The 25555-nt window shown below is 35.8% G+C and overlaps 6 protein-coding genes across 7 annotated transcripts; 3 read left to right on the top strand and 3 right to left on the bottom strand.

Moving 5' to 3' along the window:
• Positions 1-1588: 1588 nt before the first annotated feature.
• On the top strand, positions 1589-2071 carry LOC147564742 (S-protein homolog 29-like). The gene has a single exon (XM_086637676.1). It carries the CDS (start codon positions 1589-1591, stop codon positions 2069-2071), a length of 483 nt encoding a protein of 160 aa, XP_086493802.1.
• Positions 2072-10611: 8540 nt separating this feature from the next.
• LOC147564741 (uncharacterized) lies at positions 10612-11402 on the bottom strand. The gene is made up of 2 exons (XM_086637389.1): positions 11113-11402; positions 10612-11029 (listed from the first exon to the last, which is right to left on the bottom strand). The coding sequence occupies exons 1-2, from the start codon at positions 11400-11402 to the stop codon at positions 10612-10614; spliced, it is 708 nt and encodes a 235-aa protein (XP_086493515.1).
• A 1506-nt stretch (positions 11403-12908) lies between these two features.
• On the top strand, positions 12909-13418 carry LOC147564740 (S-protein homolog 29-like). Its single transcript, XM_086637283.1, has one exon. It carries the CDS (start codon positions 12909-12911, stop codon positions 13416-13418), a length of 510 nt encoding a protein of 169 aa, XP_086493409.1.
• Positions 13419-13702: 284 nt separating this feature from the next.
• On the bottom strand, positions 13703-15654 carry LOC147564739 (interactor of constitutive active ROPs 3-like). Its single transcript, XM_086666147.1, has 2 exons — positions 15480-15654; positions 13703-15327 (listed from the first exon to the last, which is right to left on the bottom strand). Exons 1-2 carry the CDS (start codon positions 15648-15650, stop codon positions 13822-13824), a joined length of 1677 nt encoding a protein of 558 aa, XP_086522273.1. The 5' UTR covers positions 15651-15654; the 3' UTR covers positions 13703-13821.
• Positions 15655-17017: 1363 nt separating this feature from the next.
• LOC147564738 (low temperature-induced protein lt101.2) lies at positions 17018-17571 on the top strand. Its single transcript, XM_086666138.1, has 2 exons — positions 17018-17209; positions 17310-17571. The coding sequence occupies exons 1-2, from the start codon at positions 17129-17131 to the stop codon at positions 17391-17393; spliced, it is 165 nt and encodes a 54-aa protein (XP_086522264.1). The 5' UTR covers positions 17018-17128; the 3' UTR covers positions 17394-17571.
• Positions 17572-19571: 2000 nt separating this feature from the next.
• LOC147564737 (uncharacterized) lies at positions 19572-25380 on the bottom strand. 2 transcript variants are annotated; one of them, XM_086649716.1, is made up of 8 exons: positions 24913-25380; positions 23392-24527; positions 22324-22741; positions 21421-21565; positions 21124-21239; positions 20973-21051; positions 20602-20835; positions 19572-20115 (listed from the first exon to the last, which is right to left on the bottom strand). In XM_086649716.1, exons 2-8 carry the CDS (start codon positions 24500-24502, stop codon positions 19765-19767), a joined length of 2454 nt encoding a protein of 817 aa, XP_086505842.1. In that variant the 5' UTR covers positions 24503-24527; positions 24913-25380; the 3' UTR covers positions 19572-19764. The 2 variants fall into 2 exon arrangements, with proteins under 2 accessions (XP_086505842.1, XP_086505848.1); XM_086649722.1 differs by having other exon boundaries at positions 23392-24539; positions 24913-25310.
• Between the last annotated feature and the right edge of the window lie 175 nt (positions 25381-25555).

The raw sequence follows: 25555 nt of genomic DNA, 5'->3' as shown, positions 1-25555 counted from the left end.
TTGTGCTATAAGCAGGTGACTTATTTCAATGAACATTATTGACCTAAAAACTTTATAAGCTTCTAAATTTTAAATGTTTTCTTTCATCTTTTTCTTTCGAAAAAAAGGGAAAAACCTCGAATAACGTATATAAACATCCCTAACCCATTATTCAATGCGACATGTATATTTTTGGAGAAAGGTAGAAGAGAAGATGGGGTGAAGTTCACCATTTATATTTCTGGTTGGTTGGATGGGTGCTTATAGAGTGTTCAGGTCAGTAACAATTGACACGAGCGAAACCAATTCCCTCCCGCTTATAGCATATGGTAAGACTCCAAATGTGTGGCATTTTGGATGTTACGAGTAAGAGAATTGATATACGTGTCAATATGTCTAAGAACTCTTTTATTCCAATCATAAAGCTTAAAACGGAGTGTTCGAAGCGTTTTCTGGAATTGGTTTGTCGAATAATGATGAGCCCAATTTTTTTGCAATGAATGTTTGCAATCAGGATGGGACATCCAGATACGAATGAATTTAAAAGGTTTTGTGGGGATGGATCAAAGCGTCTAGACAGATCCCTAATCAACACTTCTTGGTCTATGAACAATTTTCATTATTGTTTGTACAATTTGCCTCGTATCGGTTTGGATCATTCCCCTATTGATAACTTGGTAAACCCCGTGCACCGTAATAGGTATGAGCACGGCCCGACAATTCACAGACGCGACAAAAAATCCAATAGAGTCTTCCTGTAAATCGGATCGATCAAACCTGTCATGCAAACCATGCATTCGCGTACAAACATAAAAATTACTAAGCGGAAGCTAAAACCATCAATCCTCGTAAACCATCCACATGGTCTTCATTTTGCGAGCAAACAAAAGAAAATATCGAAAATCACAAGATAAAATCAAATACATATATGTAACATCTTTTACTTTTGTTAGTTTTTACTCTTGAAGCTTTTAGACACCCAGACTTGGCTGATTTTAGCTTTTCCTAAAGTCTAGAGCAGTCACTTCAGGTCACTACTTAAGACTTATTTCTATATTGATTCTTCAAAACGAAGAGCAACAAGTTACAAAATTAACCTTTTCATCTCCTCTAATTGAACATATAACTACTACTAATTTCCGTGTATAGTACTGATCTTTGAGATAGTTTGATTTTTATGGATCAATGTATACATCTTTATGATTTCTAAACTGGATCGTATAAATATCTATGTGGTATAATCATATAATGTTTTGTTATGATTCATATATTCATAAAGATCTTTGAGTTAATCTAATTTTCAAGATCTTCAAATGATCTAATCTCCACAGATCACAAGATTGGTTAAGATCTTAGGAAATCCATAATATTTTATTTTTTACATCTCTAAGATTTGACCTTCAAATCTTTCACAACAAACTCCCAAACTCATCTTGGACTACATTTATAATAGAAAAAACCTTTAAATAACCTATATCTTTAGAGATTGTGTTTTGTCATCAAAAGACTCTATCTTTCCAAAAGATGCACATAGGAAGGGCACAACTTTTTCTATATATATAGGTCTTAACAATCTTGTCAAGACATAGTTATCAATATACTAACAACAATGGCTAGTGGTTCAAAGTATGGGGGGTTCTTAGTAAGTTGCATTCTATGTTCGGTTCTATTCTCAGAAGTTGCTGCAAAAGCAGAAACAATATATAGCACAGTCAATGCTTATATTGTTAATGATTTAGCAAATCAATCACCCCTTGCTATTCACTGCAAATCTAAAGATGATGATCTTGGTGTTCAACAACTTAACTACAATGGTACTTTTCATTGGAGCTTTAAGAATGACGTTTTCTACAGAACCGTTTTTTGGTGTAGAATGTATTTCAATGACGAGAACGGAAAAGTTTATGGAACCAGTGTTGATATATATAGGGGTTCGAGAGACTGGAATAGATGTTCTACAAAGTGCATATACTCTATTCAACTACCTGGAATATGTCAATATAATATATTTAAAAATAACTTTTACAAATTTGCATATTGGGGAAAACGAGTCAATGATGAGCTATCGATAGATTGTTGGAATCGTAATTAGAGTCGAGTAAATAATACTAGTCAACAAGTATTAGTTCGATCCTGATAATAAGTTTACTTTTGGTCTATAGTGAATTCTTCATGGTGTATGAAAACGGTTTCCTATTCAAAAATTTATAATAAATGAATAGTTTCAATAAAAGTGATTTATTGGTGATTTTGTGTATTAATATCATAAAATGAAAGTAATTTATGCGCGAATGATTATGGTCAATACTCAAATATACGTAGAAAAGTGATGCAAGAACCTTACTAACATGTTTCGAACCCCAACCAAAAAATTCACATATACATAGAAAAGTTTCTAACCTACCTATACAATGTTATACCCATAACCCACACTGTTTTTCCTAATCTACCAAATAACGAAGTAAAAAAGAAAAGAGAACAAATTCGTAATGACAAAACGAACAAGTGTGAATCAAGATCTACTTCTGTCCTTTCTTCCACAAGACTCCGATCTTCTTCAACACGTTTCTCTTCTTGGGTGATCCATCGTCATCATCAGATGAATAATGTAAATTTGCAGGATGGTAAATGAAACTGAATTTCCCATTATTTTCAGTTGAAAGAATGTTGCTGCTTCAGCTGCCTTTCTCCATTGATCTGACTGCACTTTAAGTCTTTTTTATCTCACAGTTTCTCTCTCCAATCTCCTCACCGTAATCGAAATCGTTAAATTTCTCACTCTAAAACCTAAACCCTACTTCTTAACTGAAACCACATTCGATTTCTCCATTACTGGATCTACGAATCTGCTTCAACTTAACGTGGTTCTTCATCGTCATCTTCAAACATCATCATTCTTTGGTTCTCCATCATCAAATCTCAACTTTTTTGTATCTCTGGAAATAACTCCAGCTGCTTAGAGAAGTAGAATCCGTCTCAACTTTACGTGGTTCTTCATCATCATCTTCAAACATCATCATTCTCCATTATTATAAATTTTCTCTTTCTAAGATGCATCATATGTGTCTTCATCATCAGAGGCGTAGCCAGGATTTAGAATGGACACGGGCTGAAAATTATTGTTGAAGAAAAAATATCTTTTATATTAAGAATTAAAAAAATATATGAAAACGGTGACACATTTTCATAATTCCAATGACATTACGACATCATTCAAACTAGACAAACTAAATGAAAATATTAGGCAGGAAATGATAGAGTGCCCAGCTAGAATGCTCACTTAAATGCCCAAATTTCCTCGTTTAGAAATAAAAGCGGTCTCCACCGGAGTCAAACTTTGAAAAAACCTTATATTTTAGTGAATCCACGTCAGCTGGGCATTTTAGTGGGTACCGAGCTGGGCACTCTAGCATCTCTCATATTACATAGTTATCGTTGGAACTAGAACTGTATAGAGAATTTTTTAAATTTGATTTAAGAAAATTTAAAATAAGAAAAATTGCCAAAAACCTAATTTTCGTGTAAAAAAAAAAGTTTATATAATTACGTTTGATATGTGTAAAAACAAGAATTACTTTAAAAAAGATTTGTGTTAGGTTCAAATAACATATAATCTAGTTTCTAAGAAAAAAAAAATATGTCTATATATATAAAGCATCCCAAAGGACCCAAACCAAACGCACTCTTATATTCAATAAAATAGTTTCTCATTCAAAAAAGAAGAAGGGTGGGACCCGAACTCCTGAGCTATTAGCAATAATAGGTTAAATGACCACTTTAGCCAAACCAAACATGAGGTAGGTTTTCTTTTGGATGTTAGTGGGTTGACCCGGGCTACAGTCCGGCTCAACCCACTAACAGCTCCGCCTCTGTTCATCATGTTTAAATCCGTTTATCCTTTCATCATCTTCGATTATGTTTTCACCATCTCTTAGTTTTTAGTTCATTTTAATCATCTACCAGTTTTTAGTTCATTTTCATCATCGTTTTCTTTATCTTTTGATCCAAACTAGATTTCTGTACATTTCTTTTCTAACAGATTCTGGAATACAATATTTTTACAAAAAATTACTTATTTTTTATAAAACAAAACACATATTTGTTGTTTGGTTATTATGTAGTTACAATACACTATTTTTTTTTTATTAATTCTTGTTTTGGTTCCTGAATGATGCGTTATTTATCATTCATGTTTAATATTTCATTTCATAACAAAAACGACTTTTCAAAAAATAAACATTTTATTTACTAAAAACATTACAAATTTTACAAAACATTATACAAAATGTACCATACTTGTTTTGTTTTCCTTTATACTTTATACATTATACATTTTGTTGATTATTTTTTTCATTTTTGCCTTTGTAGTTTAGGATTTAGATATGGAATTTCCAACAAAATCATCCAACGTAGTGAAGAACATCATACTAAAATCAGATGGTTGACATAAAATCTTTACTCAAGTTGGTCAGTTGTGTCTAGGCGGTGCTAAAGCATTTCGATTCGCCCTTTGTCAATGTAGTATAAGCACAGGTCACGATTTCGGTTTGACAATTACCCAAATGATAGAGATGGGTGGGTCAAAAGTTGCCAACATCTTCCAATCCCGGTCAAAGATAATCAAATCTCAACAATTTTCATATTTCAGCATATAATTATCGTTCTTACGTTTGCAAAACAAAACATGCTTTCCAATTGCAGAGAATTGTTCATAAATTATACATTATTTATGAATAAGAAAACATTATTTCTAGTGGACATATCATAGTTTATCTACACATTTAAGATAATTCCTAAACAAGTTCTTAATCTATTATTGTTACATAGGTACACTGCTATATCTTCACAACTATCAGAGTCATTCAACAACCATATTCGACATGATAGAGTACTTCCAATTACAGTGATGTTAGATGCAATTAGTATACATATAATGGAGACGATGAACTTCAATCGCGAGTTAAATCAAGAACCACATACTTCAAAATTTTATTTCTTGTTCACTTTCTTCATCAACAACTCTCTCACTTACCTGTATCAAATGAATAACATTAATGAATATATTCAGTGTAAGATGGAAAATATCTAATAAATAACATAATATTTATATACTATTTAAAACAAAAACAGTACCAAAATGTATTTTATATTGAACAATATACATTATTTACAATGGACAATATATTTAGGTGAAAAAATTTCAATCAATATGTGTCATTTCTAATAAAAAACATGTACTGATTGAATCAATATATACCTTTTCTGTTTCAAGATCAGCCAGATATTTCTCAAATTAATTTCAAAGAATGTTCCTCATAAGACTAACAATTTTCATCATTTATTGAAAACTGCATATAATGTACAATACAAATCATCTTTGCATTTATTCAAAGCTAACAAAAAATGTTATAAAATCACTTCAATCGAGAGTGATTTGCTCTTAACTTGTTTTTCTTTCTGTTTGATGTTCTTTGAACTTGTTAGAGAAAAAAATTCATTAAGATATTTGTAATTAACAGTCTCCAAACTACATTTTCCATTATGTATAACACAAAACGAGAAATAAATTGTAAATAACATATATTGTTTTTTCATAGATGAACATGTACAGGAAATGTATTGTAAATAACATATACAGTCTCAAACCTGATAGAAAAAAAACTTTACAATCAATATTTTATATTTTTTGTTGATAAAAATGTATCATTTCTAGTAAAAAAAATGTATTACTTCATACACATAAACTCTTTCTACTCACACGAACATTTTTCATTATATACAATAAAAATCAACAAATGTATTGTGAATAACATATATTGCTTCGTCAAAACCAAAAACGCAATAAATCCTAAAACACAATAAACCCAAAACACCATTACAAATATTGAACAAAACTTCATTGTAGAAAAATCGTAAACATACAATAACCTGTATAAATACCCCACCTTTTCCGTTTGGGTTTCAGTTGCTTAGCTACATGATGGTTCTTAATGACGTTTCCGGTTGCTTTTTGGGTAAAAATCAATTGTTTCAGTTTCGGGTACAACGATTTGAAGAGGAAAAGAAAGATTTTCACCTGAAGCTATGCAAGATTAGAGGGTTGTAGAGAGATGGACGATTCGAGTTTAGAGAGAGAGAGAGACGGATGGTTTGAGTGTCGGGTGAAGATTTTTGGGAAAGATTTTTTTAGGGTTTCTTAAGAGCGAGACGCTCGGTTATTGAAGAGAGAAAAAGTGACATTTCTGATGAAAATGATGTAGTTTTGGTAGTCCGCCTTTTGGGCACCCAAGGACATTTTAGAAAATAATCAACAATAGTTCTTTCCAACCAATTTTCAAGAAAGGAAAAAATCTCTAATGACGTATATAAACATCCCTAACCCATTATTTGATGCTTCATGCATATTTATGGAACAAGGTAGAAGAGAAGATGGGGGTGAACTTCACCTTCTATATTTTTGGTTAGTCGTTGGGTGCTTATAGAGGTCAATAACTATTGACTCGAGTCAAACCAATTCCTTCCCGCCTACAGCATATGGTAAGACTCAGAATGTGTGGTATTTTGGATGTTACGGATAAGAGTATTGGTATTCGTGTCAATATGTTTAAAAACTTTTTATTCAAGTCATAAAGCTTGAAACTGAGTTTTCGAAGTGTTTTCTGGAATTGGTTTGTCGAATAATGAACCCAATTTTTTTTTGCAATGAACGTTTGCAATCAGGATGGGACATCTTGTAAAGGTTTCAGCTCAAGATACCCTAATGAATAGGGTATGTTTGTATATATAGATAAAAGAGAGCATATACAAGTTACACAAATGACCCTAACAATAAGATAAATGCAAAGTAAATGTAATTCATATTATCTACATTAACAGCCCCCCTCAAGCCGAACGAGAAGGAACAAGAGAGAGCTTGAACTTGGGATCTTGAAACCTTGTAGAAGATAACCCTTTAGTGAAAATGTCAGCTATCTGAGAGTCCCCTGGTATGTAATGAACCTTCAAAGCACCATGTTTCACCTGTTCTCTAACAAAATGAAAGTCGATTGCTGTATGTTTTGTTTTTGAATGATAGAGAGGGTTAACAGTTAGATAAGTAGTGCTGATATTATCACAATACACAATTGGGGCAGTGGAGGGAGACAATCCTAATTCAATCAGCAAGTTCTTTAACCAAATCAATTCAGCAGTAGCATGAGCAACAGCTCCGTACTCTGCTTCTGTGGAGGATCTCGCAACTGTCGACTGAGTTTTGGAAGCCCAAACAATCAGATTAGGACCAAGAAAGATAGCAAAACCAGTTGTTGACCTTCTGTCATCAGGTGAGCCAGCCCAATCAGCATCTGAGTAACCAATGATAGGAAGAGCTGCAGCTCTTTTGAAAGAAAGACCAAGAGAAGAAGTCCCTTTAAGATATCGAAGAATTCTTTTGGCAGCAATCAAGTGTGTTGATGTAGGATTACTCATGAACTTCGATACTTGATTCACAGCATATGCAATATCTGGCCTAGTGAGGGTAAGATATTGTAATGCCCCAACTAGACTTCGAAAAAGCTGAGGGTCTTGTAATTGTTTTCCATCCAATTTAAACATTTTAGAACCAGAAATAACAGGGGTGACCACTGGTTTGGAGTCAAATAGACCAAAACGACGAAGTAAATCATTAGTATACTTTTGTTGAGTGAGGATGAGAGAGTCAGATGATCGAGATGCCTCCATTCCCAAAAAATAACTTAGGTCACCTAGATCAGTCATCTCAAATTTCGATTTGAGATTGGCAATAAACTTATGTAAGAGAGAAGTAGAGGAACTAGTGACTAAGATATCATCAACGTATAATAATAAAATCAAAATGTCAGTTGTAGACCGATAACAGAACATAGAGGGATCTGAAACTGATTGCTTAAAATCCATACCCAAAAGACAAGAGCTGAATCGATGATGCCATGCTCGAGGAGCCTGTTTCAGGCCATAGATGGCCTTATGTAGTTGACATACGTGATTAGGGTAAGAAGGATTTTCAAACCCCTTTGGTTGATTCATGTAAACTAATTCATGAAGATTGCCATTTAAGAAGGCATTTTTAATGTCTTATTGTTTGATTTGCCAAATACCTGAGAGAGCAAGAGAGATAATACTTCGAATTGTTGTGGAACGAACTACTGGACTATTAGTTTCCTCATAATCAATACCAAATTGCTGAGTGTAGCCACGAGCCACCAATCGAGCCTTATATCTCTGAATCGAACCATCAGCTTTTTGTTTAATGCGAAAAACCCATTTACAGTCCACTATATTAACATTCGGTGGAGCTTTAACCAAAGACCAGGTACTATTTTTGTTAAGAGCTTGAATCTCCTCCTCCATTGCATCTCTCCAGTGATCATGCTTCATAGCTTGAGAGAAGGTAGAAGGTTCATCAAAAGAAGATGAAGAAAAAGGAGTTGTAAATAGAAGAACTTTTGGCTTTCTAGTCCCATCACGAGTACGAGTGATCATGGGATGAAGAGAGTTGGATGATTTCTGTAAAGGAGGAGTATGAAGGACAGCAGAAGATGGTGGAGGATCGCTGATCAGAGAAGAGGAAAGTGGAGGTAAAGGTGGTGGGGGACCAATCTGTTGAGGAGAGACAGATGACAGGTGGGAAGGTGGTAGACCAGATGGCAAAGAAGACGCGTTGACAGTCGTTAAAGGAATAACAGCAGAAGAAGTAGCCACGTGTCCTGGTGGTCCTTGCAATGGAGAGGTGAGAACACGCGGTTGATCCTGAGGAAATGAGGTGGAAAGAGGTATAATAGGAGAAATGATAGGGCCAGGTGGACCGTTTGAAGAGGGAGAAGTCGTAACAGCTGGAAAAATAGTACTCCCTCTGTCCCAAATTAAGAGTCCCATATTGGGAATCCAACTTATTTTCACATTTTCTCTTCTTCCATGTTTACCCTTATTTATTTGATAGTTTTTCTTGAACTAATTCAAAGATTACAATATTTATTCTAGAAATACATGTAACCATATTAATTTCTCACTTGGTTAATCTAAAAAGAATGGGTTTGTTCATTGGAAAACAAATTTTTGTATTGGAAATAATCGAATGTCTTAATTAGCTTAATTAATGCACCACATATTGGAAACATATAAGAAAGGGTATTTATGGAAAAGTAAGGGATTTTATGTGATAAAAAAGGAATGGGACTCTTAATTTGGGACATCCAAAAAAGGAATAGTGGACTCTTAATTTGGGACAGAGGGAGTAATAGGTGGACGTGAAAGGGACGACACGTTAGGCAAGCGTTGCTGAGTCAGATGAGATGGACGGTCAGATGTCAAAGAAAGAGAACCAGGTCAGACCGTCCATTCTAAAGAGATAGGAGGGGAATTAGGGTTTTGAGAAATTAAATTCAAAGAAGATTGAAGAGCAAAGGGGAAAACATCTTCATCAAAGAGTACATGACGAGATATAAAAATTCGTGACGAAGCTTCATCAAGACATCGAAATCCTTTGTGATTGGGACTATATCCGAGGAAAATACAGGGTTTGGTTTTGAAATCAAGCTTGGAGGTGCGATAGGGAGTAAGAAGAGGATAGCAACGACAACCAAATGTTCGAAGTGAATCATAATTAGGTTTTTGATTTAGTAATTTCTCAAATGGAGATAAACCATTTAGAATAGGTGTTGGTAATCGATTAATGGTATAAATCGCAGCTTGAAAAGCCTCTGGCCAGAATTTATGAGGGACCGAACCATGATGAAGAAGACAGAGAGCTGTCTCCACTAAATGCCTGATTTTACGCTCTGCAACTCCATTCTGTTGCGGAGTGTGGGGACGAGAACGACGATGGTGGATGCCAGTTTGAACAAGATAGTCAGAGAAGTCATTACTGACATATTCGCCTCCACCATCAGTCTGAAGAATTTTTAGTGGATAACCGAACTGCTTTTCAACAAATGTTTTGAAAGTTTTAAAAATAGTTTTAACTTCGGATTTTGATTTAAGAAAATAAAGCCAAGTAAAACGTGTGTAATCATCAATAAGCAACAAAGTATAGCGATAATCAGAAGAAGAAGACACAGGGGATGGACCCCATAAATCTGAGTGAATAAGTTCATTAGGAGCAGAGGATAAGTGAAGAACAGAGGAAAAAGGAAGTTTATGATGCTTCCCTGAAATACAACTTAAACACTTACTTAAAGTCATTACAGAGTTTTTAATTTTTAAAGCATTACTCCTAATTACTGAATTAAAAACTTGCAGGCTAGGATGAGCCAATCGGCGATGCCAGACATCAGATGTAGCTGAAGCAGCAGAAGAAAAAGATGAAGCAAACAGAGAGATTGGATTGGGGTTGCTAGTTGTCGATAGACGGAATAGGCCTTCATCAATCGTTCCTACGAAGAGTCTCCTCCCTGTTGGAATGTCCTGAACAAAGAACCCATGACGATGAAAAACAACAAGACAATTAATATCTCGAAGAAGTTGGGAAACAGAAATAGGATTTTTCTTAAAACATGGGGCTATTAGAACATTCTTAAGAAGAAATTTAGAGTGAGGGAGAAGAAAATTACCACTACCGGTAACAGGAGTAACTTGTCCTGTACCCACCATTATGTGATCAGGAATGGAGGCTTCAGATCAAGCAGAGCAAGAGGCTGCATCAGATGTTATATGCATTGAAGCACCAGAATCAACATACCAATTTGGATCAGTTGGAGCAGAGAAGAGACCCATAGCAGCAAAGGATTGAGCAAAATCATTTGGATTGGGTAAACTATAACACTGACGAGCTGAGTGACCAGCTTTACCACAATATTGAAAAATGATGGGAGAAGGTGGAGCACCAAGAACAGAGGATTGAGAGGTATGTTTTTGAAAATTACCTCTGTTTGAGTTAAATCCTCTAGAGTTTCGTCCTCCACCTCTCGAATAACGACCTCTGTAACCTCTTTGACCAGAGAAGTATTGAGGACGAGGTTGAGGAGAAGAAGGAGTCAAGGAGAGAAAAGAACAGTGGGTTGAATGCTTTGAGTTCGAAGAAGATCCAGACGAAACTCTTGAGTTAAGAGAAGGGATTGAAGCTCAGAATAAGTTGGAGGGATGACTCGAGTAGTGATAAAAGTCACAAAGTTTTCAAACTCAGAGCCCAAACCAGAGAGAACAATAAGAACCAACTCATTATCACCAATGGGATGACCAATAGCAGCCAGAGAATCAGAGAGACATTTAATACGAAGAAGGTATTCAGAAATCGATTGAGAACCCTTTTTGGATGTTTGAAGCTGTAAATTCAAGTTCATTAATCTGGCTGAGTTAATGGAAGCAAAGTTTTGATCAAGAAATTCCCAAATTGCTTGGGAAGAGGTGAGGCCAAGAACAAGGCTAAGTACTGGTTCAGTGAGAGTAGCATTAATCCAAGATAGAAGCATCTGGTCAATACGATACCAGTAGACATAATCAGGGTTGAGGGTAGGGGTAGCTCAGAAGAGGAAGATAAGAACTCAGAGGGAGGTGGATAGGAGCCATTGACAAATTTGAAGAGATCTTGAGAGTGAAGGATAGGGAGAAGTTGGCTTTTCCAGAGAAGGTAATTTGTGTTATCAAGCCTAATGGGCACCAAATTTGCAATGTTGGATAAAGCAGGGAAGGTTTGAAGAGAAGAAGAAGAAGAAGTTGAGTGAGAAGGAGAGGAGAGAGGGTGTTGAGAAGCAGGGTGGAGGGAATGTCGGCCATGAGAGAGGAGGCACTGAAAACTAGAGAGGTTTTTAGAAGTTTGCTCTTGATACCATGTAAAGGTTTCAGCTCAAGATACCCTAATGAATAGGGTATGTTTGTATTTATAGATAAAAGAGAGCATATACAAGTTACACAAATGACCCAAACAATAAGATAAATGCAAAGTAAATGTAATTCATATTATCTACATTAACACATCTAAGTACGAATGAATTTAAAAGGTTTTGTGGGGATGAATCAAAGCATCAAGACAGATCCCTAATCAACACTTCTTGGTCTATGAACAATTTTCATTACTGTTTGTACCATTTGCCTAGTATCAGTTCGGATCATTCCCCTATTGATAACTTGGTAAGCCCCGTGCTCCAGAATAGGCATGAGCACGTCCCGACAATTCACAAACGAGACAAAAGATCCAGCAGAGTCTCCTCTGTAAATCGAACCGATCAAACCTGTCAAGCAAACCAAAGAAAATATCGAAAATCACAAGATAAAATCAAATACATATATGTATATATAACATCTTTTGCTTTTGGTAGTTTTTACTCTTGAAGCTTTTAGACACCTAGACTTGGCCAATTTTAAGTTTTCCTAAAGTCTAGAGCAATCACCTCAGGTCACTACTTGAGACTTATTTCTATAATGACCCTTCAAATCGAAGAGCAACAAGGTACAAAATTAACCTTTTGATGTCCTCTAATTGAACATATAACTACTACTAATTATGTATAATAGTGATCTTTGAGATAATTTGATTTTTATGGATCAATGTATGCATCTATATGATTTCTAAACTGAATTGTATAAATATCTATATGATATAATGTTTTGTTATGATTTATATATTCATGAAGATCTTTGAGTTAATCTAATTTTCAAGATCTTCAAATGATCTAATCTCCCAAGATCACAAGATTGGTCAAGGTCTTAGGAAATCCATACAAATATTTTTTTTTCTTAATACATCTCTAAGATTTGACCTTGAAATCTTTCACAACAAACTCCCAAACTCATCAGGGACTACTTTATAATAGAAAAAACCTTTAAATAGCCTATATCTTAACAGATTGTATTTTGTCAATAAAAGAAAAGAAAAAAGCTCTATCTTTCCAAAAGGTGCACATAGGAAGGGCACAACTTATTCTATTTATAGGTCTTAACAATCTTGTTAAGACATAGTTATCAATATACTAACAACAATGGCAGATGGTTCAAAGTATGGGGGGTTCTTAATAAGTTGCATTCTTTGTTTGGTACTATTCTCAGAAGTTACTGCAAAAGGAGAAACAATATATAGCAAAGTCAATGCTTACATTGTTAATGATTTAGCAAATCAATCACCCCTTGCTATTCACTGCAAATCTAAAGATGATGATCTTGGTGTTCAACAACTTAACTACAATGGTACTTTTCATTGGAGCTTTCGAAATGACGTTTTCTACAGAACCGTTTTTTGGTGTAGAATGTATTTCAATGACGAGAACGGAAAAGTTTATGGAACCAGTGTTGATATATATAGGGGTTCGAGAGACTGGAATAGATGTTCTACAAAGTGCATATACTCTATTCAACTACCTGGAATATGTCAATATAATATATTCAAAAAGAATTTTTACATATTTGCATATTGGGGGAAACGAGTCAATGATGCTCTATCGATAGATTGTTGGCATCGTAGCTATAGTCAAGTAAATAATACTAGTGCATAAGTATTAGTTTGATCCTGATAATAAGTTTACTTTTGATCTATGTTATCTTCATGGTGTATGAAAATGGTTTCCTAATTAAAAAGTTTATTATAAATGAATAGTTTCAATAAAAGTGATTTAGTGGTGATTTTGTTTATTAATATCATAAATTGAAAGTAATTTATGCGTGAATGATTATGGTCAATACTCAAATATACGTAGAAAAGTGATTCAAGAAACCTTACTAACATGTTTGGAACCCCAACCGAAAAATTCAAATGTACATAGAAAAGTTTCTAACCTACCTATACAATGTTATACCTATAACCCACACTGCTTTTCCTCTACGAAATAACGAAGTAAAAAAAGAAGAAGAAAAGAGGACAGATTCGTAACGACAAAATGAACAAGAGCGAATTCGGATCTACTTCTGTCCTTTCTCCCACAAGATTCCGATCTTCTTCAACATGTTTCTCGTCTTGGGTGATCCATCGTCATCGTCAGATGAATAATGTATATTTACAGGATGGTAACTGAAATCGAATTTCCCATTATTTTCAGTTGAAAGAACTGATGTTGCTGCTTCAGCTGCCTTTCTCCATTGATCTGACTGCACTTTAAGTCTTGTTAGTTCACTCTCCATTTCTGAATTTGCTGTCTGAGCTGCTTCGAGTTGTTCAGCTACCCATACAGCTCTTTTGCTACTCCTCTCTACCTCTTCTTTCATGACATCAAGCTCTTCAGTCACTTCACTCCTCTTCTCCATTTCAGATTTCAGTATCTTGTTCTCCTCTGACAAGTTCTTCACATTGTTTTCTTTGTCAGTCATGGTTGCCTTCAAATTTGCAATACTAATCTTCAAGTTTTGAAGTTCAGATTCTGTCTCGTTTGGCCAATTTTTCTCCATCTCTGAATTCAAATCTATTTTTTCTTCGGAAATGCTCAATAACTCAGTTTCTTTATCAATTAGATTTGTCTTCAACTCTTCCATATCTGCTTTTGCTTTCAGCACTTTTGCCAGTAACTCGGATTCCGTGGAAGTTTGATCAGCAAGTTGATATATGTGTATCGAGTTTTGTACCTCTTCTTTCTGGCATCTAATTTTAGAAGCAAATCCTAATTTGTTTCTCAACTGATCCACCTCCAACCTCAAGGAAATAAGCTCCAAAATGAGCTGATTAGATTCAATAGTCTCGCCATTTTCGTTATGTTTATCTGAGAGCATAGTATTACCTGAAGGGTCTGCTTGAATCTTGCTGACAAGTATTTCAAGCGCATTTACTTGTACCCTATACTTCTCTAACACGGAAGCCATAGCGTCATAGACCTCCTTGGCTTTTAGGCCGTCAGATTGGAGTATTTCGATTGTTGTCTTGGCTGTTTCCAACTGCATTAGGGTTTCCTGGAGCTGTATTTGTGATTGACCTTCGGATTCTTTGCAATCCTTGAGCTCTGCTTTCATATTCTCAACGATAGAAAGAGTTTCAGTCATATCTAGTTTGAATATCTCTAACTCAGTATGTGTTGTTTCTCTTTCTTCTTTCGGTGAAGTCTCAGCTTTAGCAACCGTTTCCAGTCGCATTTTGAGTCTGTGTATCTCATTTACGGCAGACGCCAACGCTGCTGATTCAACCACATGTTGCTTCTGCAAAGAATCTAGCTCAGATTGCCATGCCTGGTCCCGTTCTTGATACAGTTTACAGAACTCTTGGATTCTACCATCTTCTGAAGTCAATTTCAGAAACTGTTGTCGAGATTCTTCAAGCTCTGCAGTAATAGCTACAAGTTGCTTATTCGCTGCTTCAGCCTCTTGCTTAGCTTGTCGGCTACGAGATTCTGACAAACCTAGTTGGTCCTTTGCTTTCTTCATCTCTTCTTGCAGTTGTGTCAGCTGAGACTCCAACTCAATTACTCTGGTTGGATGCTTTTTCTGGAGTTCACAGGAGGATGACAAGCAAGGTTGACAAGCATGAAAAATTTAGAGACCTTCAGAAGTGCAGAGTGCAAAAGGGATGCAGCAGAAAACTATATATAATAGCACATTCTTGAGAAGATAAAATGTTGTATACCGATTTTACTTACCTCTATTGCTGAGCTTCTGGGCGACTTTCGAAGGACGGCCACATTTGGGCTTTTTTCTTTAGATGTCCTACTCACAGTGTTTGTTGAGGTTATATCAGTTTCTGATCCTGGCATCTTAAGTTGGCGGGCAGCTCGAGTTGCCGTCGGAGATGACCTTTGAGGCACCTCCATAGACCCTATTCTGCAAACAAGGCAGGCCAAATGAAGATCAGAAAAAGAATTCTTTTACAGATGAATGGGAAGCAAGAGAGTGCAAGATCACGAGCAATTGTGGAAGCTCCAAACAATTTTCAGCGTATATTAACTTTCAGCCATGATAGGCTTGTCGCGGTTTCCCTATAAAAACCAAAATAGTTCAACTTTCCACCACCAATTCACACCAGAAATAAGTAATTCAGCGCTCATATTTGTACAGTTTAAGAGATCATACAATAAGATCCAGGGTTCATACTAGTAGTGGTATTGTAGTTCCCCATGGCAATGGCCATGGCCATGGCGGCATGGCATGGCCCCTCTTTCTTTCTCTCTCCCCTCGTAATAACATCAGATTGATTCTGAGACGACTAGTCGTTAGGAAAGACCGAAAAAGATAAAAAAGAGCGGGACTTTTTGTTTCTCCTCCATGTCAAAACGTTTTCATTCAAATTTTGACTTCACTTGTCCACCGACCTTTAGTTTAGCATGAGAGGTTTCAATTAGTATTTGTGGAGGCAAAATCAATAAATTCATTAAAATCTGAGTAAAAATAGTAAAACTAAGGGAGTTTGTGACACTGACCTTTACTTTTACGTCCATAGTAGGATTAAATTCCAATATTTTTGAAACTTTTGATTTACATCTTCACGTCGACTTCAAACGTTAATTTCTAGTTAAATGTCAGTTGTTCGAATAACAATGTGAATCAGGACAAAAGTGTCGTTGTTTACATTTTAATTTCCATGTTAGTGGGTGTGTAAATCAAAAGTAAAAAAAAAAAACTAAGAGTTTAGTCTTAATATCGATATAAAAGCGAGAGTCAATGTCAAATTCTCCCAATAAATATCTCCTGCACATTTTGTGAAGGAACTTAACATTTTATAATGTCTACAAAATATTTTGTTAGCGGATCAAATATCTTGAAATGTCTACATGAAAATTTATCTACAAACTCAATCTCTTGAAATGTCTATAAAATCATTTTGTTATATAGATATATCTTGAAATGCTTTAAAATGCCAGCAAAACATTTTGTCTCGGTTAAAATCCACACTGCGCACCCTTAAACTCAAGGCCATATTGGTCCGCTTCAGCTGACGTGGACATCACAGATGCTTACGTTTAGAATAAGTCAAACGGATCTGAAGCATTGGATTATATATTGATTCTGTACTAATGGAATAATCGGATACACTGTAGTTATCTCGCTATTGGATTTGGAAGTATAGAATCATGAAACAAAGCTGACCCTAAAACTTCGCACGTATGAAGTTGGCTCCATGTTGTTTTAAACACGTGTAGAAATAGACAAAATACTTGGCAACAAAAATTAAATCACAACAATATTTGTTGTCTTTCTTCTATCTTCATCACCACAAAAACTTGTCCTTTTTTTTCCATCAAAAGTCCTCTCATCTCTCTCTCTCTCTGTGTCTAGAATTGAAAACAAAGAAATGGGATCAGAGACATTTATAGAAGTGGTTCTGGCAATTCTGTTGCCACCAGTTGGAGTGTTTCTCCGTTATGGGTGTGGGGTAATAATCCCTAATTTTTAGACTTGTCAATTCTGATTTCTAACTTATTAATTTTGCAGCTTGATAGATGAAATGAAATGGGGTTTTGTTGAAATTGCAGGTGGAATTTTGGATCTGTTTATTGTTAACATTTTTGGGTTATATTCCTGGTATTATATATGCCATTTATGTTTTGGTCGGGTAGGTAGGTAGATCCCTATTTTCTTTTCTTTTTCTTTATGCATGTGGGGACGGAAGTTCATTCGGTCGGGAATAATAATTTGACACTGTTTTTTTTTTTTGTAGCAAATAAAATTTAGTGTATGTTTATTTGGATTGAATTGAAATAATAGGAAAGTAGGTAACTAATGAGTTTTGCTTCCTCTCTTAAGATTATGCCCTATGGGATTGATTATTCAGGTTCTTTATATGACAATTAACAACCACAGTACTACGTTCAATTTTTCTATAATTTTATATTTATGTTTTTTATAGTATATACTCCAAAACTCATTACATTCAATATAGAAGGGATATATCACAAATAATCACATGAACTATGAGAATTGAAGACAATTCAATAAAGGTAGATATTACATTCACTGTGAATCGAACTTGATTTATCGTTGTGAGGGGTTGAAATTGCGGGTCATGAAGTTAAAAGAATCACAGGTTGTTTGGAAGTCAGACCGTCACTCATAATTACTTTATGGACACCGACAACGTTTTTCGGTTTTTAACCTGTCTGATGACAAAACACATGTGACCCTAATAAGGTCCTCATGACGATGGGGTGGTGCCGATCAAAGAGACTCCGACTTTTAAGTATACAAACTTGAATGATAAGCAAGAGAGACCGAGTACAAACCGGAGACAGTGCAGCAATTATATTAAAATACACCCGACAAAGGTTAGGTTATCTATATCAAGTTGGGACAGTCGGTGACACGAGTACGAGGACGCAAACGGTCTTTCATCCAGAGTTGACCTCTTTGTCTAGAGTGGTTGATTTTTCTAGTCACTTGATTCCTCTTCTCTTTCTCTAATCCCACTCTCTTTCTACTCAGAGTCCGTTGAAGGAGAGGGGGATCTCAAAGGGTCGACCAGACCTTGTCTAAAGTTACAGATTCAAATTTGTCTGGATTTAAAAACGAGACGTCCGACGATCGACGAGGGAAAGAGATGTTCCCCTTCGCGCAGACAGTGCGTAGAGAAAGAGAGGAAGTAGATAAACAAAAGAGAAGAGATGGGAAGAAGAAGAGAGGGGACGAAGAAGGAAGGAGAAGATGAGAGAAAAAAAATTGAGTTCAAAGGTCACCGGAGGCCGACAAGCGACCTTCGTAACAAAAGATGACGAGGTGGAGAGACATGGAATGGAAGGAGAGGTGATGAAATGGAAGAGAGATAGTGAGAGATGAGGTGACTTTAATGTTTTTAAACTTTTTGAGAATTAATTCCATTTTGTACTCTTAGTTATAAAAAAATGTTTTTTTTTTTTTTGGAAAAGAGAGAAAATGAAGTTAGAGAAATCATTTCTATAAGAAAGGTAACTATGACAACAAGAAAAAATTAACTATTAAAATTAACTGAGGTTATTAACAAAAGGGGAGCAACGTTGAAGTTAGGAAAAACAGAAAGCCAAAAAGAGAACTGGTCACAAACTAAGGGCCCAAAAATGAAATAGCCCATCAATAAACAATTCCTAAATAAACAAACAAACTAATAAGAAGCACGTTGATTATATCAAAACTCACAAGCACCCATGATTATAGTTCATCATGGATAGGGACACTATTGTCAACATAATAACGTCTGTGAAGAATGTTAACCTGGATATAAAAAAAAATGAAGTTGGAATAACATCTACTTATTTTCGAAAGCATTGTCAAAATACTTCTGCAATGAGGTTGCATAATGGAGTTACCATTCCCCTTTTCGTTGTGACGAATATTGTATGTGTTCCTCATAAAAAGAACTTGTCCATTTTCCATGTCTAAAAGAGGTGTGGAACGTAGATCGAGCTTATCACATGTATCAAATGTCAAATTTCACGACGTACGTAGATCGTAGTCGTCTTTCAAAAAAAAAAAAAGAGGTATGGAACACGCAAGGACTCTTCCATGAAAATTGAGAAGAGAATCAGAGATGTAGCTCCAGTTCGTTCAGTGTGGGGTTCAAGCTTTCAAGGTCTTATGCCGACCTCCTATGTTAGGGGGATCAGGTGGCAAGGTTTTATTGGATCCACTTCCGTGACTTCCCTAATGGCTTCTGCGAGGGCCTACTCTTGTTCATTCTTATTTAGTCTGTTGACTTCTTGACTTGATTAAAGATGACCAGTATTTGACTCAGCATAAGATAATTAAAAAAAAAAGTTAAAAGGGGATTTCTGCTCAGAACTTCTCTTTTACTAGCTTGTTCAACTTTACATCTTTGAACAAAACTATACAACTGGTGAGATGATTTGTAAATAAACAAAAGGAAGTTGGTATTGAGTCATTCTGACAACAGATTCCGACAGATAAAATGATGCAGTTACAAAATTGCATTTAAACAGCTAGAATGTACCGGGGGAAACTTCAGCTAACATTGGCGAGTTTCTTTGGAGGAAGCTGCTCATTGATAGGCTCTTCAGTTTTGTCCATTGCCTTCTTTGCGAGCTCGTATCCTGCAAAATTCATGGCACCTAATGGTGCAATCCAGAAGAACCTGGGAACTGCTCCTTTGAATAGACCAATGGGTCCTTCCTTTCGAAGAATAGAGAAGACCACCATTGACATTGAAACTGAACGACCTCTAGGTGCAGTCATCATCCTTGTTTTCATCACGTCGAATGGAGTTGTTACGACAGCAGCCAGTCCACCAGATAAAGCCCCGACGACTATTGTTTCCCAAGGTTCCAGTTCCCTTCTTAGAAGTTGCTGAACTCCCTTTAGTTACAAATTCAAAAAACTAGTGTGAGTCATAACAAGAGGATGGGGTGTGCAAATGCAACGTAATACGGGGCCCCCTTGACATGTGAAATTGGTTACCATATCTGTAATTTGTATAGATGCCAATAGAGATTCTGGTATAAACATGTATTAACTATCAAAGTTGAATAAGATATGAACAAGGGTATATCTCTATTCGTCTAAACCACAAGCAATATACAGAAATGGTGTCGCGATCCGAAAGGATAAAAAGAAGTCGATAATTTGTAAAGATAAAATATTGGCGTTTTGTTAGAATGACATGCTAGTAAATAGTAATAGATAGTACTTGAGCATCAGTTTAGGAAAAATCACAAATAAATCAAATTGAGATATCAATGTTTTTCAGATATACGGAGTTCCATTGGGAAGAGACAGAGTTATAAAAAATTGAAGCATGATTCTTGCGAACGATTCGCATTCATATTGGTAAAGACTCCATACCTTTTTGGACTCGGCATATAGACCCATACCAGCAACATAGAAAGGAACCTCTCGGCAGAGAGTAGCACCAGTTCCACGAAAGAAACCTTTGAGACCATCTTGATTCAGAGTACCAACAATTGCTTCTCCTACATTATCAAAAATGCCCGCTTGCAACCTCTGCTTCAATACTTCACACGGTATTCTTACGGCAGTTCCCAAGATAGTACTGCAGAAGGATGCGATGGATTGCACCTTAAATAACAAGTAGACCAGATTTAAGTTTCACTATATAAGAACTTGAGTGTTACTAGAGTTGGTATGGTGTTGCCACTGGTTATGTTTTTGTAAATCGTTGCCTCTCGCGTGATATAAGATTATAATACTTTTACCTGAATCGCTGGGAGACCCGGAGCAAAATTTATCAATACAAGCTTGTTCGCTTCAAAGATACCAGTTCGTAATCCATGGCTGTGAGAATGAACAAAAAAGTGAGCAAAACTCAAAAGATGTAAAGAAAGTAAAACAAAATTGAGATCTGACCTTGAAAATTGACCAAGAATGGCTGGGATAGATCCCCTGTATAATCCCTGAACTCCAATATGAGGAAGTTTTGAAATAATTTCCGGGAATGACAATGTAGACGCTTGTACTCGAGTCTGATGGACAATGAAACCATTGCAAAATTCAATATAGAAAAAAGCATCTTAAATTGATAGGACTTCAAATTAGGTACTCTAAATAGAGAAGGGGTTTCACAGCTTAGAAACTCTTCTCCAGATGATTAATCTAAGGGACCCATTTTGCATCAAGAAATAGACATAGAAGTATAACACTAACTTTTATTGTGTCTACTGGATGAAGCAGAGAAGTAGAAAGTGCACAAGCAAGACCCCCTGCCAAAGCCGCCTTTAGAACATTTCCAGAACGTATTTCCACAGGTGGTGGGACGGAAACAACGGTAGCAGCTTCAAACCAAATACTCCTGTACATATAATTCCAGATTACATTACATCAGTATCATAGATTTTATACCGATCCCATATGGACCATAGTATAAATTATACCAATGATCTGCCAATTACATAATAAGAAAACAAAGACATCAGATGGATATGCGTACTTAAAATATGGATTTAATCTTAAATGAGTAAGTAAGTTTTTTGGGTTTGTGGCTAGTCAAAACTGCATCGAGCAACATTATTCAGAAAAGTTGACCTACCTACACACCGCTAAAATGGGAAATTATCGAGTGATGATAACGACTCTCTGAAAGTTTGTACGGAAGGTCGGACCATTAATTACTAATTCTCAAATTAGTTGGCAATTTGATCCAAATAAAGCAATAAACCATTAACCATCACAAAAAGAAAAGGTAACAAAAATCACTCATTACTTGTGTCCATTTTGGCTCCCAGCCATGCACCTTCTCCAATCTGTGATGTGAATGCGACAGAACATGAATGTCTATGTTATCCTTGTTTATTACCACGTAATTGACACTCCTAAAGTTACAAAAAAATATGGCACTCGTGAACCATGTGTGACTATGTGGGGGTTCTTGTTCTAATGTTTGTCAAGAGCTCTTGAAGATATCAAACCTAACACCAAAAGAAAAGTAGGGGGATATCTGATCTAGCCCAGATCAGTAAATGTTTGTTAGAACGATCTAGCTCACCAACTACATTAACCCTTGAAAAAAATATCTGCTAATACCTAATAATTAAAATAAATTTATCTTACCGAGGATCATCCTGAAGCCGATGAGAAGGGAGAAGAAGCATAAAGTTCCGGAAATGTCCATAAGAGATAGACCCTTCAGTATCCGCATTCAAAAAGCGCATCATGGCAGCAGCATTATCTTCATTGGCAGGAAGCCCAGCATTCTTAAGGGATGTCAGGATCTGACCTTTTTGCAGAGTCCCGGACTTGCTCAAACAGAGAGTAGTGTAAGCTCGAAGTATGGTTGGTTCCTTTTGTTCCATGAACGATAAAAACTGTTTCCAGCCAAATGATTTAGAAAATATGTGACTTCTAGTGCGTCGCATAAAATCTCGAGCATATTTTTGTGGTAATCTTCTCCTTTTCATTTCAACTTCAAGATCTTCTAGAGTTACTTGGCCATCACCATCTCTATCCAGCTCCTCAAAGAAGCGCTTTCCTGCAAGCACACACAGTTGGTCGAAAGTGAGAGGTTTAATCATTTATGACATTCATGCAAAAAGAACAATGTAAGAAGAATTAGCAAACCACTTCTTGCACCTTCTCTAGCAGCACTATAGTTGCAATTCGCAAGTTAAATATAGGTAATAACACGTTAAACAGAGTTCGTATATTACCATGTTGTTGCAATTCATACAATCCTCTGAAAAGTATACGGTATTAAATTTTGGATACGGTATAAACTTTGGTAGACATGGAAACCGAAAGATTTTATGAGTGTGTTCATTTCCGCAAAAGTTTCAACAATTTTTACGTCTTTACAATTTGATTGAATTCAATTGTCCATGTCGACATGAACACTGCCACCAACCCAAAAATCACAAAACGACAATGTATGTTGAATTTTGCTTGGGGTCATTGAAACCTAAACATTCCGAAATTGTAACACAATGGTTTCAATATTGTATTCCTTTAAGTTTCAATGAATCTAATTATTATTGTATTGGCATGAGGATAAACATGATGTGTCTTAAGACATATATAGAGCGGTAATAGTAACATCTAGCCGTTTGTTTTTCACGAACCTATGCGGCTCTGCTCAAATGAAAATATTTTTGCTGGCAACAAAAAATCCGAGAAGTTACGTACCTTCAGCCTCTGTGTACCTGAAGAAATCCTGCACGGAGAATAGCTTCTTCTTGTCGGGGTGGTCTTTAGTGGGGCGTCCTAATTGAGGTACAAGCTCAATCAATTCTGTCAAAGAAACGGTGGACAGGGTGGACCTTAACCGCTCTACTTTCGACAATGGAATATTTAGTAATCCATTTGCAAACTTTTGAGGTAAATTACTTTCTATTTTTCCCGTATTTTCAGTAGAAGATACAAAAGCATTATCCTCTTCCTTAATGGCATCTAATCCAACCAGACTGGACGGTACACCCCCTACTCTCGCAAATGGCAAATTTCGTAAGAATACGTGGACATCTGCTTTTCTTCCTTGCAGTATACCCTCGATCATTTCCTGATAACCCACTTCAGGAGCAGAGTCATCTCTCCCATCAAGGCTCTTATTACATCTTTCTTGGGTAATATTTAGAATAATTTGATCACAGAGAGCGCCCAATAAGAGTTCCAACGACATAAATTCTCCTTCTTTGGATGTTTTACCCTTATCTTCTACTGAACCAAATTCATTATCAGTTTTCCACTGCTCTGGTTTGGAACAAAATACCAAAAATGGTTGTTTGCACGAACCTAGAAAATCAGTTTCGTTCTTATAAGCTTTCTGTAAAAGGGTCGGAATCGCCTGAACAAAATTGTTAACCATCACAGACCATGTCTTAGCAAAGTGCAAGCAATTCATACAAGATTCATCATCTTTTCCAAATCCATTCTCTTCCAATACTTTCTTCGAAAATTCAGTAGTCTTTGGTTCATTGTTTCTAAAGTTCTGAAACAAGTTAGACAGAACTGTCTTATGGGCAAACCTAGCTGATGATTCTGTCTTTCTTTTATCACTAACCACATCAGAAAACTCAGTATTCTTCATTGAGGAAGAACTCTCAACCTTATTAGGTCTTTTAAAAACCCAAAATTGAGGAAACTGTTCCAGATTTTTAACACCATTTGAGTGACTTGCCCAACACAACTCTAGATCTTTAGCAGCTCGATGAAATCCAGATTCAAGTGGAGAAAGTGCTTCTTTAACAGCATTAAGTGAATTAAAGAAGGATTCAACAGGATCACTTGAAGAAACCATTTATGAAAACCTAATCCAAGTAATTCTGCATGCAAACCTAATATAATATCAGATTAAACAAAACCAAACACTACCAATAAACTTCACATTGAAACAAAACAAACACAATATCAATATCAAAACCTAAATCTAAAAAATCTAAACAAACTTAACATCTTCATTACGAAAATTGATTACTGAAACTGAAACAAAATCAAGAACTTAAGATAATCAAAATCAGATAAACTCCGTCAACATTCAAGTGTTTAAGCAAGTAGGTTATGAAATTCAACACTCAAAAAGTAAAACCATTAAAAACTCAATCAGAGTAACTCAAAACTTGTTTAGAATCTCTTTACCTAAATGAAATTGAATAACATTTTCAAAGTTCAAATTCTGAATAAGACATACAGTCATTTTGTTTTTCTTACCGGAAGTTCTTCAGTTGAATCGAAGAGAGAGAGAGAGAGAAGAAGAACAAGAAGTGGGGTAAGAAAAGATTGTTGAGGTTTTGAATGATGAAGTTTCAGACAAAATTGGTTGGAGAAGAAGAAGATGAAGACGAATATTTCTAGAAGAAAGAATATAAAAAGTACAAGGGGATTGAAGTGCGCTTATAAAAAGACGAGAGATAATAGAAGCGGAAAAATGAGAGTGTTGTTTTCTGCCACTGTGGATAACCATGTCACAAGTGTACACATAAAAGGGGAAATTTACTAGGCGTTGTGAAGTTAATGATTTTTTTTTTTTTCAAATTTACTCGAAAAAGCATTGAAGTTTGGATGAGAGAGAGAGATCTATAAAATGTTGTTGATACCGTTACTCATTTGATTAATTCTTTTTTCTCGCTCCCTTTCTAAATGTCATCGGGTGGTGGGTTGGTAGGATTTCAGATATACAAAACGACAATGTACAATATCGGACTGAAATATTCGCATTAGTGGCGTGCGTGCGTGAGATATTATCGTTATTTGTAAGATAGTTTTGGCAACGTGGATGATGCTATAAAAACAAAATCAACGTAGCAAAGAGAAAGTTTTCTTTCCCTCATGGTTACCAACCACATGGTAATTA

This window comes from Eschscholzia californica, unplaced genomic scaffold, assembly GCF_041429995.1.
Source record: "Eschscholzia californica isolate CP2 unplaced genomic scaffold, dmEscCali1.0.p SCAF_1, whole genome shotgun sequence".
Taxonomy (NCBI): domain Eukaryota; kingdom Viridiplantae; phylum Streptophyta; class Magnoliopsida; order Ranunculales; family Papaveraceae; genus Eschscholzia; species Eschscholzia californica.
This window is presented reverse-complemented; position numbering and strand designations above follow the sequence as displayed.